The 14,901-nt window shown below is 41.8% G+C and overlaps 1 protein-coding gene across 1 annotated transcript; it reads right to left on the bottom strand.

The window, feature by feature from the left end:
- Positions 1 to 9,151: 9,151 nt before the first annotated feature.
- On the bottom strand, positions 9,152 to 11,588 carry DHRS1 (dehydrogenase/reductase 1). The gene has a single exon (XM_070733418.1). It carries the CDS (start codon positions 11,239 to 11,241, stop codon positions 10,249 to 10,251), a length of 993 nt encoding a protein of 330 aa, XP_070589519.1. The 5' UTR covers positions 11,242 to 11,588; the 3' UTR covers positions 9,152 to 10,248.
- Between the last annotated feature and the right edge of the window lie 3,313 nt (positions 11,589 to 14,901).

The raw sequence follows: 14,901 nt of genomic DNA, 5'->3' as shown, positions 1-14,901 counted from the left end.
AATTAAAATTAAAAGCTCTTAAAGGAGATTCTGCTATTGAACTGCTGTTAATGATCTGGACTCTGAGGCGGCGAGGAGGAGAACGCGCCTCCCATACACCCGGCACGGGGCAGCCTCCCATACACTGCGCCAGAGAGAGAAACCTAGGCGGGCGAGAGGGGGGAACCTCTAGCTCCTTTGACCAAAAGGCGGCGGCTGCTGCTACCTGCTGCCTCTTCCTTCCCATGCTGAAGGGCTCCCCTCTCTTCTTGCTCGCTCGCTTTGTAGCCGGCGCCTTCACTGTGGTGACTCCTCAGTTTGGCTGAAGCCAAGTTGATCTGGCCAGGGCAAAGCACCCCTATTTGCCTTTCCACGCCCAGACACTCCAGGAGGCAATTTCGTGCCAGGTGTATTGGACGCAGCGTGAGGGAGTCACCACAGCAAAGTGGTTTATTCCCTCTCCCAAGTGCTCAGAGAAAGGAAAACACTGCGTTATCTTTGGGCTGCCAAAGCCTCCTTAAGTGCCACCGAAAGGCTCCTCTAGCAGCCCAGAAAAGCCTGAGATGCCCGGGATTAAAGGGAGAATGGCAGGAAACTGGCATTCCGCTCTCAAATTTCCTGAGAAATTTTTCCGGGCTCGGGTTCTTAAGTAGAAAATGGTTCTTAAGTAGAGGCAAAAAAATATTGAACACTCGGTTCTTATCTAGAAAAGTTCTTAAATAGAGGCGTTCTTAAGTAGAGGTACCACTGTACTTCCCATGTCCTCTCCTGTGGGCTGAGACATCTTTTACCCACCAGTTTAGCCGCCATCTGCACCTCTTCTTGATTTTCAATGTCATTCCTGCATACCCATTACAGTGAAGCCTTGTAGTCCTTATGTGAGTAGTACAATGGACAGCATTGATGGAAGCTAGGATTCTAGAAGTGTGCAGAGGGATGGAAAATTTCTTGGGCATGTAAATATATTGGGCTTCCTGTAGTCAGGTGATGAAGGACAGGAGCAGAACAGGAAGACTGATTTGATTATGATTGCGTAAAGCAGACACAAAAAATATTTTGATTTATGGGTCTGTAATAGAGAAGCTATTTTCTTGAAACATTTCAATTCAAATGCAATATTACCTATAGTTAATGATTGCTCCCTTCTTCTAAAACAAGGATGTCAAACTCGATTTCATTGAGGACCACATCAGGGTTTTATTTGACCTGGGGTTGGGGGGCAGGGGCATAGCCAGGGTTGGTGTAGCCAGCTTGATGTCACTAATGTCAAGGGCACCTGCGGTGGCCCGAGCACTCTGCCAACAAAAACTTGAGCTCCATTTTCACTGGTAGAGGGACTGCAGGCTGGTCTTTCGCTGTTTAGAGGATGGCCCCATGAGCCAGATCTCAGCGGGCCTTGAATTCTAAAACAAGCCTTGGCATCCTTTCGTTGATGCATATGTGTTGCCTCTATTTCACACAAGCATACATACCCTGAAGATTATACTTCATGAACCTGACAAAATGGTCTGTAGTCTGTGAAAGCTAATCCTACAATAATTATCTTAGTTGTCAAATTACCATGGCATCCTTAATACTCATGTGGTGTCATAAGAGGAGTTACCCCTTTCCCCTTTGCTTTGTTTCCGTGGCCTGAGTTCTGCTGTTAGTTGTCAAGGGGAAAATAAAATGCATTTTTTTTGCTCAGGAACGAAAATTATGTTACATTAACAAACAAAAATTATATTGAAAGACACTCATGTTCCTGGACATAACCTCAGGGCAAATGTTTGGACTAAACAAAAATTTCAACTTGAGCTGCTCTTTTTTTAAAATTTAAAACTAGCTGCAAGAGCACTATATAGACTACAAGAGGGTAAATGATAAAGGTGTTATATTGGAGTTCCTTGACTTACATTATACTCAACACTTGACTATTAAAATATTAAATCATGCAATTATTAGGTGGCCTTGCTTCAGTGTGAGGTGGTTTTGTTTTCCTCAGAACCTGTCTGGTTGGTTTAACCAGAACAATCTTGAACCCTAACCAGAACAATCTTGAACCCTAACCAGAACAATCTTGAACTAAATACTCAAAACTAGAAATGGTGATAGGTTTTAGGAGAAACCCTCTTATACTACCACCTCTTACAATAATAGACAACACAGTATCAACAGTAGAGTCCTTCCTTCACATTTTTAGGTTCTAGCATATTTCAAGACTTAAAATGGACACCTAACATCAAAAACACATCAAAAAAGTACAACAAAGAATGTTCTTTATGCGCCAACTCAGAAAGCTCAAATTGCCCAAAGAGCTGCTGATACAGTTCTACAGAAGAATTATTGAGTGTCATTTGCACCTCTATAAGTGTCTGGGCACAATCATTGATTTCTAGGCACAGAAATCAATGATTAGAATTGCAGGAAAAAACAGTTGCTACCAATCTGCCTTCCATTGAGGACCCGTATACTACACGAGTCAAAAAGAAGGCTGTATGTAAAAATATCTGTTGTGGAGTTGGCAGCAGATTCAAACAGTGAGGTGGTTGGGGAGAAACATGGGCCAGTCTTGGAGTCTGGGCTCTGACATGGAAACATTTTATAAGCCATAAACTCTATGTCAGGAATCCCCCATCTTGGAAGTTGGTGAGTAATTTGGAATTTTAGGAGCATCTTGTAGCTGCTGTCACAAGATATTTGCCTTGGGGGAGATTACTTTCTACTGCAAAAGAAAGACAAGGAAGGTAGGAAGGAAAACAGAAAAAATTAAAAAAGGAAAGAAAGAATGAAAGAAAAGAGAAGGGGTGAATGAATGAAAGTAAGAAAGATGGTTGTAAGGAAGATAGATACATGGAAGGAAGGAAGACAAAAATAGATGAAAGAAAAAGATGGTAGGAAGACAGAAAAATGAAAATGGAGGGAAGAAAGCAAGAAAGAAAGGATGGGTGGATGGATGGATAGAAGAAAAAGAAGGGAGGGAAAGGAGGGAAGAAAGAAGGATGGAAAACAGAAAGAGGGAAGGGAAGGGAGGGAAGAGAAAGAAGGAAGACAGAAAAAGAAAAGGGTGGGAAGGAAAGAGAAAAAGATGAAAGGGGAAAAAAAGAAAGACTTGGGAAACTGGTATCACTTCATCAAGCCCATCCATCACATTAAGAATTTACTGAAGAGTGAAGGAGTTACTAAATTTTACTGAATTTATTACGTTAGTAGTTACTAAGGTTCTTGATAAATGACTATCAGACTTTGAAAACCTGGTATCACTGGATCATGTTGAACAATTTTGTTGAATTAACAAAAGATTTTTGAATAAATGTGCAATTAAGTAGTTTTGAATTTTATAGTTACTATCTTCCTTAGTGGGTCATGTAAACCGCTATTCCAAACAATACTATTTATAGGGGTGGGGGGCATTGAGGATGAGTTTGTAGCACCAAGGGGGGGGGGTGATTTTGGAACCATTGGTCTAGACCCCTTTGAGGGTCAAACAACCATTTCACAGGGGTCTAAGAAGGCCATGGGAAAAGACAAATTTCCCATGGTGTTAGGAACTAAAGCTTTTATCCTGGCACCTTGGAACATATTTTTACAATCCGACCAATCAGGCGTTTACAGTGGGGGGTGTCCCTCTGACCTTCCTGCCAATCAGCTTAAAGCTCTGTTGGGAGAATTGGTGCTAGACTTATGGTTGGGGGTCACCACAACATGAGGAAGTGTATGAAGGGGTCACGGCATTAGAAAGGTTGAGAACCACTGGTCTAGACGTTTTCTAGTAAATGAAGGGATATGTCATCAGAATAGGAAATTCTATGTGAAAGACCTTTTCCTTGCTATTGCTAAAATCTGAAAAGCCAATACATTGAAATGTTAGAAAAAAGATTAGAAAAAAAAGTTGGCATTTATTTATATCCTTTTATTTTTTATCAATAACTCAAACTTTTATTATCAATAAAGCTGCCTTTTGCAATTAACTGATGGTAATTTTGTCAATGTTCATAGTGTTCAAGTGGTGCTCCAGATGTTTGAGATTGCACACAAGGCATTTGGTATTAACTTTGTTTTCTTTTGCCACAGCCGTTCTATTTTTATTTGCATCTCTTATAGTCTGCTGTCTCCAGGTACTGCTACATCCACAACCGAAACTTTATCTTTCTTATTGACAATTATTAAGTTTTGGGGTTATGTGGCAGGAGCTTTTCTGTTTAAATACTAAAGCCCCAAAGCACTTTAGCTTCTTCATTTTTTATTACTTTATTTTATGGTGCCGCTATATTTTGTTTACAGTAGGGGTATCAAACTAAAGGCCCATGGGCCAAATCCAGCCCATGGGGTACTTAAATATGGCCCATGGGGCCAGCTAGGAAATAGCAAAGGACCAGTCCGTGATGCCTCTCCCCCATCCCGTTTTTGGCCTGGGGTGCCTCCTGCAGCACCCTGCCAGCCAAAATGGGGTACAGGGGGCCGTTAGCTGAAAATGGGGTGGGAGCCTCACATACCCCCCTATACCGTTTTGGCCAGCAGGGTGCTACAGAAAGTGTCCACTTTGGCTGGCAGGATGCTGGAGGCCGTCCAGGCTGAAAATGGGGCAGGGGGGCCTCACATGCCCCATTTTGGCCAGCAGGGTACTAAGGAGGCATCAGTCCCATCTCTCCCCCCCCCCCCCCCCGGCCCATGGAGGAGATCTACAGTGCGGATCTGGCCCTCAAAATTAAGTTTGACACCCCTGGTTTACAGGCAAATGTTATTGCAAATCTTCCAATGCACTGTTGCTGCTATTTTGTCATGTTGCTATTTGTAGTCAATTGGCCTGATCTTGCAGCAATTAACAATTTAGCCCACGGTTTCTTCTTTGCAGAGGTGACATTTTTGCTTACTGTTGCTGTTTTCTTAATTCTAGCTTCCTATGCATTTGTGCTTAAGACTTAGTCTTGTGCAATCATAATTAGCTTAGGCTATCTCTTCAGTTTTTTCTTAGCCTTTGCCAGATCTTATTTGCTTTGCATGCAACTTTATTATTGACGGTTTGTTGCACAGTCAGAGATTTTTAGATTAGACAGTTTTATCTAGCTATTGAGCCCTTTCCAAGGATCTAAGATAAGGCAGATATTTAATAATATTAAAGGTAACATTATAATATAGTTGTCGTAAATGTCACCAAACCATCAAGTGCAGTTAGAAATAAAAAGAGGACACATTTTCTTGTGGGTGATTCGACTGTAAGAGGTGTTGATTTGGGACAAAGCAAGGATGTGGTGAAGGTGCTGAGGTGTCTCCCAGGGGCCACTGCCAGCAGGGACAGGAGGCGGATTACAAACATTGTTGAGGCTGTGAGTAAAGGTAATAACGTTGATGTGGTGGTGCATCTTGGCACAAATGATTTGTCCCAGAGAAATGTTAATGTAGTAAAAAGAGATTTTCAATGTCTAAGTGTGGAGCTGGGTAAAATAACTGACTCGGTGACTTTCTCAGAGGTGTTACCGGTTTGTGGCCAAGAGGATAAAACAATGTGTATCAGAGAGTTTAATGTGTGGTTAAGGCAGTGGTGTAATGCTGAAGGTTTTGGCTAAGTAAGTCATGATGTCAGTAGGTGGTCTAATAGGGAGTTGTTTAAGAGGGATGGTTTGCATCCATCATACAGAGGTACCCAGGTGCTCGGTGAGGAATTCAGAACTTTTTTGGACAGGCATTTAAACTAGGTAAAGGGGACAGAGATGTAACTGATGTGGGTGATTTCTGTCCCCGACCAATGAGGATAAAGCAGTTTTTGGAAGCTTATGAAAAGGGAGCTGCAAATGAAATAGATGTAGTTGTTGATGATAAGGGGCAAACTAATAATGAAAATAATGTTCTTCGGGTAATGTGCACGAATGCTCGAAGCTTGAGCAACAAGCTCTGTGAATTAATGGCCATAGTATATAGAGATAATTTGGACCTGGTTGCCATAACTGAGACATGGTTTAAGGATTCTAATGAATGGGAAATATCCATACCAGGATATACACTGTATAGGAAGGATAGAATAGAGAGAAGGGGAGGTGGAGTAGCCATTTATATTAAAGAAAGTCTAAAAACAACACTAATTCACAATACATGTCAAGATCTAGAGACTCTCTGGATTTGCATGCAAAATAAAGAAGGTTCTGTCATTAGAATTGGGGTGATCTATAGGCCTCCAGGGCAATCCGAGGAATATGACAACAAGATGGTGGATGAAATTACCCAAATGGCAGTAAACGGAGATATTGTGGTTATGGGTGATTTCAACATGCCTGATGTTGACTGGAATATCCCCAGTGCCCTTACATGCAAAAGTAAGAATATAGTAGAGGCCTTTACAGGAGCAGCTCTGGCACAGATGGTTAAGACACCAACTAGAGGGGAGAATATTCTAGATTTAGTTTTTACGAATGGGAATTGGGTTTCAGATGTGAAGGTGGGAGAAAATTTAGGATGCAGTGACCATCTATGTTTGTGGTTTGATGTAAAAACTAATTGTGAGCAATCCTATAATGCAACCAAAGTATTGGATTTCAGAAAAACAAATTTTAATGCAATGGGGGAATATTTAGAAAATGAATTAAAGGGGAGGGATAAAATGGCAGGAGCGAGCACCCAGTGGACTGTATTAAAAAAGGCCATCTTAAAAGCCACTGGACTGTATGTAAGACAAATAACTAAAGGTAAAAGGAAGAAGAAACCGCTATGGTTTAGCAATGATGTAAGGGCTATAGTCAATGAAAAAAAGGCTGCCTATAGGAGGTATAAAGAGTCTGGAAGTATAGCTGATAGGGAGGTGTATAAAATGAGACAGAAGGAGGCGAAACAGATAATATATGCTGCTAAAGCCTCAAAAGAGGAAGAAATTGCCAAATCTGTAAAGAAGGGGGATAAAACCTTCTTCAGATATATTAGTGATAAGAAGAAGAAAAACTGCGGCATCACGAAACTTAGTACCGGGAATAATACATGCATTAATGGGAATAAGGAGATCGCTGACCATTTCAATAGCTACTTCTGTTCAGTTTTCTCAAAAGACACCGTACAAAATAATACTATAGAGGGATATAGCATTGCTTCCAGCTGTACGGATTCAGCTCCAGTGATCTTAGAAGCCGATGTCTTAGAAGAACTTGAACGATTAAAGATAAATAAGGCAATGGGTCCAGATGGCATCCACCCCAGAGTTCTTAAAGAACTCAGATCTGTCATTACTACCCCCCTGACTGATTTGTTTAACCAATCCTTGTTAACAGGAGAAGTTCCTGAGGATTGGAGAATGGCCAGTGTTGTGCCTATTCACAAGAAGGGCAGTAGAGAAGAAGCTGGTAACTACAGGCCAGTTAGCTTGACATCAGTTGTAGTTAAAATGATGGAGACTCTACTCAAAAAGAGGATAAATCAGCACCTAAAAAACAATAACTTATTGGACCCAAATCAGCATGGCTTTACTGAAGGCAAATCATGTCAGACTAATCTCATTGATTTCTTTGACTATGTCACAAAGGTGTTGGATGAAGGTGGTGCCGTGGATATTGCCTACCTGGACTTCAGCAAAGCCTTTGATATGGTTCCACATAAAGAGCTGATAGATAAATTAGTGAAGATTGGACTTAATCCCTGGATAGTTCAATGGATTTGCAGCTGGCTGAAGCATAGACATCAGAGAGTTATTGTTAATGGCGAGTATTCTGAGCAGAGTCAGGTTACAAGCGGTGTGCCACAAGGGTCTGTTCTGGGTCCTATTCTTTTTAATATGTTTGTGAGTGACATAGGGGAAGGTTTGGTAGGGAAAGTTTGCCTATTTGCCGATGACTCTAAAGTGTGCAATAGGGTTGATATTCCTGGAGGGGTCTGTAATATGGTAAATGATTTAGCTTTACTAGATAAATGGTCAAAGCAATGGAAACTGCAGTTTAATGTTTCCAAATGTAAAATAATGCACTTGGGGAAAAGGAATCCTCAATCTGAGTATTGTATTGACAGTTCTGTGTTAGCAAATACTTCAAAAGAAAAGAATTTAGGGGTAATGATTTCTGACAGTCTCAAAATGGGTGAACAGTGCAGTCAGGCGGTAGGGAAAGCAAGTAGGATGCTTGGCTGCATAGCTAGAGGTATAACAAGCAGGAAGAGGGAGATTATGATCCCGCTATATAGAATGCTGGTGAGACCACATTTGGAATACTGTGTTCAGTTCTGGAGACCTCACCTACAAAAAGATATTGACAAAATTGAACGGGTCCAAAGACGGGCTACAAGAATGGTGGAAGGTCTTAAGCATAAAACGTATCAGGAAAGACTTAATGAACTCAATCTGTATAGTCTGGAGGACAGAAGGAAAAGGGGGGACATGATCGAAACATTTAAATATATTAAAGGGTTAAATAAGGTTCAGGAGGGAAGTGTTTTTAATAGGAAAGTGAACACAAGAACAAGGGGACACAATCTGAAGTTAGTTGGGGGAAAGATCAAAAGCAACATGAGAAAATATTATTTTACTGAAAGAGTAGTAGATCCTTGGAACAAACTTCCAGCAGACGTGGTAGATAAATCCACAGTAACTGAATTTAAACATGCCTGGGATAAACATATATCCATCCTAAGATAAAATACAGAAAATAGTATAAGGGCAGACTAGATGGACCATGAGGTCTTTTTCTGCCGTCAGACTTCTATGTTTCTATGTTTCTATATAAACTGTTCCAAGTAAACCTTTTGCAAATTGGCTGATTGTTATCAATTATTATTTTAGAATCTAGTTTCCACAGTTGCTGCTCCTAATACCATGGTTATATTGAATCCCCAAATAGTCTTGTTAATGTTTTTTAATTACTGTAAAGTTTTCAAAAATAGGTCAGGAACAAGAATAAGTAGAGACAGGAACAATTTGGAGAAATCGTTTGGTATCATGGATATCAAAGTATTATGGATTGTGTGGGGTAATTGCCTTTCCTCCTGGTTGTTTTAATACAATCTTATAATACCAATCTTCCTCCCTGTGGTTGCTCCTTACACTTAGGAATATCACTGTATTTCAAAAATCAACTTTCGTTTGTTTTTCCTGGTCTTCAGCTATTCCACTGAAGGAGAAATGCTAAGCAATGAAGTTGTAACTACTGAAAAAAAATATTTAAAAGGCTGCAAGAAAATCTTTCTCCTTAATTCCAATGTAAAACAAGAAAATCAAACAGCTAAATGGTGCTTTTTAAGTTTTATTGAATTGTAGCCACAGGGTGTTCTCAACAGAATACAAAATTTAGCAAGCAAGCACTTTATGAGAATGATCACATCAGCTTCCCCAGACTTTTTAGGAACAATGGTTTATTTATGAAAAGAACAAGCTCATTCTTCATTACAAGAACAACTTGCTTCTTTGGGAATTATGCAGAGACAGCAAACTGTCACTTACACACCCTTATTCAGGACTTTGTTTTATGCCCCCTCATCCATTTCATAATTTTAGTAAACTTTGTTCTGCTATGGTTCTGAATACATTTACTAATATTTCCTGATTTGAGTATCCTATATGGCTTAATATAGCCACTGTTCCCAAGGTCTTTTCTGTCATCAGGACTAATCTGCCAATATCTGACTTTGGAATGAATAGAATTCTGGAATCTTTTAAAGGCCTGAAAAAGATACAGATAAAAGGATTTCCTCCCCCAATCTTTACTTTGGGATTTCACCAGTCTCCAAGAATCTGACAAATGGAATGAAAGGGAGGGGGAAGAACCTTTTTCTTTCAAAGTTTTTGTTTTAAGTAAACTTTGTAATATCATGTGCATTTCAAATTAACAATTGTTTTTATGGAAACAAAATACAGAAGACTGGGATACAAACAGGCTCTGGCAGAGTATATAAATGTGCTCAACATAGATAAAAGAAAAACCAAAAAAGCACTTTTTCCAGGTGTCTTGATATTTTTTAGTTACAGTAATTCTTGGTTGCAAATAACTCAGATCACGTTCAAGTATGTAAATGATTCTCTAGTAAACCCCAAACCTTGCATTTTAGATAGTTAAGTAACTTAGCAGCTAATGCTGTCTCAAAAACCATGAAGCAGATCTTAGAAACCAAGAAATGGTCGCCTGAAGCTTTCATTTCAAAGGGAAATCCCCAAGCAATTCTTCAAAAGAGTTTTTAGAAGGGTAAACCCCCTTCCTGCAAAAACCTCACTCTTCCAGATTTTAAGAGCCGAAACCATTTACTAGTCACCCAAAACTATGATTTTTTTTCCTCCACAAAAGCTTAACCATGTTGCCAAACACGGTCCTTAAGGATACACCGCAAGGATCAGTCTTTTTTCGGTTTAAAATCCGCTGGCTGAATGGGAGGGTAGATAGCAAACTTGCTGGAATAAAGAGCAAGAGCCCACTTAGGAAAAGTGATAAAGGAGGGAATGAACCAGAAAAGGAAAGACAGCTTGGGCATTAATTCGTTAAAGATCTCCCGAACCGAAACATAATTATAGACGTCTCGCCCATCCACGTCTTTAAAGCGGTAGAGACGGGCAAGGTCTGGGCTGAGGACCACCTTGCCGCTGTGCCTCATGACGCGGGGATCCGAGGCCAAAGCCACCACGCATTTCCCGCTCACTTCGGGACTTTCTGCCTTATTGGCCAGTCGTTCCGGCAGGTCCTTGAATAGCTTCCCGACATTCTCCGCTTGCTGTACAATCAGTTCGGTGCGAACTAACCCGGGCCAAAGGGACACGCAGGCCACGCCGAAGGGGCGCAGCTCGACGGCAGAGTCAGCCGCCAGCCGGTCGCAGCCGGCTTTGCCCACCCCGTACGGGACGTTGAACATGTACCGCAGCCCACCGGGCGAGGAGATGATGACAATGAGGCCGCGGCCGGCGGGCACCATCAGCCGGGCGGCGTGAACCATGCAGAAATAGTTTCCTCTCAGGCCAGCGTTGTTAATCTGGTCCCAGATGGACGGCTCGGTTTCCCAGAAGGGCATGCCGATCTCTTTGGAAAGGGTGTCCACCGCGGAGAAAGCGCTGTTGACCAAAACATCCAGGCGGCCGCCTTGCTCCTGTCGGACGCGCTGGAACAACGCCGCCACGTCTTCCTCTCGAGTCGAGTCGCACACCACCGGCACGCACTTGCTGCCCCGGCTTTGCACCTCGGCCGCCGCTCGCTCCAGAGGTTCCTTGCTCCGGGCCGTGATGTAGACGGTGGCGCCCGCTTCCGATAGCTGCAGCGCGACGCCTTTCCCGATTCCCCGCGAGGCGCCTGTCACCACGCAGACGTGGCCTAGCAGAGGCCCAGTTTTTGAGGCCATGGTGGCAGAAATGGCGGCAGCAGAGGCGGAACACAACAGCGTAACTTGCTAAGCGGCTGGTGAAAAACAGGACAGCCGCGGCGACGACAAGAGTTTTTTTGTGTGGCGCTTGCTCAACTCCGTACTATGCGCCGCGAGTCGAAAAGGCGGGGCCTGTTACATACAGCCCAAGCGCCGGGACGGTTTTGAAAGCGTCCAACCAGTTTGACGCAAGAGCTTGTAGCAACGGGGAAGATAAATTGCATATAAACCAGTGAAGGGCTACCAAAATTTTTACTACCACACAAATTGGCCGCTCTAGCGTGGAGCTCCATTTTCGCTACCCCACTGCGTCCCTCCCCCCCCCCCCGCCCGGGCAGTAGTCCACCCCTGATATAAACCCAATTAATAAATAAATAAAATAATAAAGCAACTCACTCCTTCGAGGCTCGCTGTCGGGAATAACCCAACAAATACTATAGCACAAGTTTCAGAAATGTGGCTATTTTTATTTTCCTTCTGTTTCCTTTCTCCCTCTCCTCTTTTTCTTTTGCCTGCATTTCTTCAAAGACCCTCAGAGGTTTCAATCGCCCTTAATTCTAGTCTCAATATAATAATCCTGTTTCCAAGGCTAAAAAAGGATTTGAAATCTCCAGCCTTGGTAAACTCACCTTAAGTCTTATGTGTGTTTTATCAACATAACATTTTAACCGGTTTCCTCCTCTACTTCCACTCCCAATATTTTTTCACATGAAATGGAAGCACCAATAAATGGGAGCAGTAGTTGGCTGATTTAAAAAGACTGAAGTTTACAGTAACTGTTTATTTACTTATCTGTTTATATCCTGCCTTTATAAATTGTAAATATCTCAAGGCAGCAAGCATAACTAATATTCTTTCCTCCTTCCATTTTCTCGGGAGGTGGATTGGACTGAGCAATGACTGAGCAAAAGTCACCCAGCTGGCTTTCATACATAAAGTATGACTAAAACTCACCACTTGTAACTTAATTGTGGAGATTTAGACTGACAACTAACTGGCTTACTTTGGATTAGTCATTCTTTCTCAGTCCACACCACCAGGCTCCGAATATAAACCAGTTTGGTCAATTCCTATTACAATCAATGGATTAAGATTTGATCTGACAAAAGCAAAATTCCATACAGAGAAATTGGAGGACTTTGTAATTACAGAAAAAGGAGGTGACAGTGCCTAGAGGAATTGAATTAAAATATCACTGAATAGTTTTATCCCTATCTTCTTACATTTTCATACTATTAGCTCAATCTCTCTTCCTATTTTGTTCTAGCACTATTTTTTATTTATGCATGCATCATCATGTACATAATAATAGCAAGCCAGAGGGCCCTAGCATATAGTGCTGTGAAAGATTTCCACCATGGACACTCCTTTCTGTGTCTTACTAATTAAGCAGTTCAATGAACAGCCTACAATTCAAGCAGTAGTCAGCAATAGTCAGATTTTACTTTGAAATGTTTAGCAAAGAAAGCAGAATTCTAATTAAGCAAGTTAGTCCTTGCTTAACAACCATTTATTCAGCAAAAGTTCAGATCGCCGCGATAAATCGATGGTACTAATACCTGGTGCTTGAAATTACAGCCATTGCAACTCCACTATGGACACGTGATCATTAACATTTATAATCACAAAGTGCACTTCAATTCTTTTCCATCCATCTTATCATCCCATCTCTGTCCTTTTGTACCTCGGCACTTCATTACCCCTGCCACTTCCAGTTAAACTTCATCTTCTTTCTATTGCTGTTGACTCAACGTATCTCACCTGGCCCTTCACAAGTACAGCTGGTTTAGGAAAGGTTGCTGCCATGGCAGGAGAGCTACTTCTTCTGCTGTCCGCAGCTGATCTTCATTGTCTTATTGACCAGACCTGCTTGGCCTGACCAGCGGTTAGTTGCTCCCAGTTTAGCCCAAATTTAAGAACTGGTAATGCTGGTGGCAGGAGGTTCTGCCCACCTGCCCAGGATGGTTCTGTGCATGCACAGAAGTATCGCGAGCATGTGTGTGAACCAGTTGTAAAAGGTTTTAGATGCCACTACTGGGCCTGACCCTTCATGTAATAGCTGTTGGCTGCATGCAGTCTTCTTCCCTTGCTTGAGAGCTGCCCTTGGCTTGTGACTTGCTGGTAGCTTCCTCATTGATTTTGTTTTTTGGAAGCTGGCAGGAAATTGTGAGGAGAGGAGACTCTGGTTTAACAACCCACAGAACAGTGGTATCTCTACCTACAAATGCCTCTACTTACAAACTTTTCTAGATAAAAACCAGTATTCAAGATTTTTTTGCCTCTTCTCAAGAACCATTTTCCACTTACAAACCCGAGCCTTCGAAACTGTAACTGGAAAAGGCAGGGAGAAGCCTCTGTGGGGCCTCTCTAGAAATCTCCTGGGAGGAAACAGGGCCAGAAAAGGCAGGGAGAAACCTCCATGGGGTCTCTCTACGAATCTCCTGGAAGGAAACAGGGCCGAAAAAGTGGGGAGAAGCCTTCATGGGGCCTCTCTAGGAATCTCCTGGGAGGAAACAGGGCCTCCACCTTCCCTGTGGTTTCCCCAATCGCACACATTATTTGCTTTTACGTTGATTCCTATGGAAAAAATTGCTGCTTCTTCTTACAAACTTTTCTACTTAAGAACCTGGTCACGAAACGAATTAAGTTCATAAGTAGAGGTATCACTGTACTTGCTTAATGACAACAAAGGTGGCTACTGATCCATTTGGAAAAGTTTTGCTAGACAACATCCAAAATTGTAATACAATATTAGAGAAGGGAGGCTGCCTAAGTATAGCAGCATAAAAGGAGCAAGCTTACATTCTCTTGTCTTTCATCAGGAAAAGTTTTGCAGGACAATCATATCAACTGTATATTTCACAGAATGATCAGAACGCAGAGAATAGTGCCAGTGGACCTTCAGTGTAATTCCAGAATCAGTTTAGTTCTTTGAATCCCTGACCATATTTAGAATGTTATGAAATCTTAATTAGTAACCTCAAATCGATTTTCATCAGAATATAAGTCTATTTTAAAAGGAAAAAAAATGGCACTGAAAGAATCTTAAAAAAACCCAGTCAGGATTCTTGTATAATTCAGGGATGTCAAACTGGAGCTGGGGAGGGTGTGGCCTGGCACTTTTCAGTGTTGCGTGCAGAGCTGAATGAACCTACCAATCACGATGAGGTATATTGCTCTCGGAGGCGAAACATCAGCCAGGCTTATTGTGAACGTGCGCCATTTGAGAGAATTTCCTCCCAGTTTCCCTGAGCTTTCCCGAATGTTCAAGCGGACAATGTATCTTTTTGAGAGCACATACTTGTGCGAAAAGCTCTTCTCTACCTTGAACTTCAATAAGACCAAGTACAGGTCCAGACTTACTGATGAGCATCTTCAAGCCCTACTGAAGGACTCAACTGCTTCCTCCCTTAAGCCAAATGTGGCTCAGCTACATGAGAGTAAGCGCTGCCAGATCTCTAGCAGCAAGAAGTAGGCAGAAGAAGCCATGTTAAAAACAGCTTATGTTCAATGTTCCATTCATGTTCAGAAAGTTAAATGTTAAAGAACTGTTAATACAGACATTTGAATCTGAATAATAATAATTACATTTCTCTAGTCAGCAACTATATGTGGTTTCTTCTTTCATGTCAGACTAAT

The sequence above is a fragment of the Erythrolamprus reginae genome, chromosome 1, assembly GCF_031021105.1.
Source record: "Erythrolamprus reginae isolate rEryReg1 chromosome 1, rEryReg1.hap1, whole genome shotgun sequence".
NCBI lineage: Eukaryota > Metazoa > Chordata > Lepidosauria > Squamata > Dipsadidae > Erythrolamprus > Erythrolamprus reginae.
Note: the sequence above shows the minus strand (reverse complement) of the source record. Positions and strands in the feature narration are given on the sequence as shown.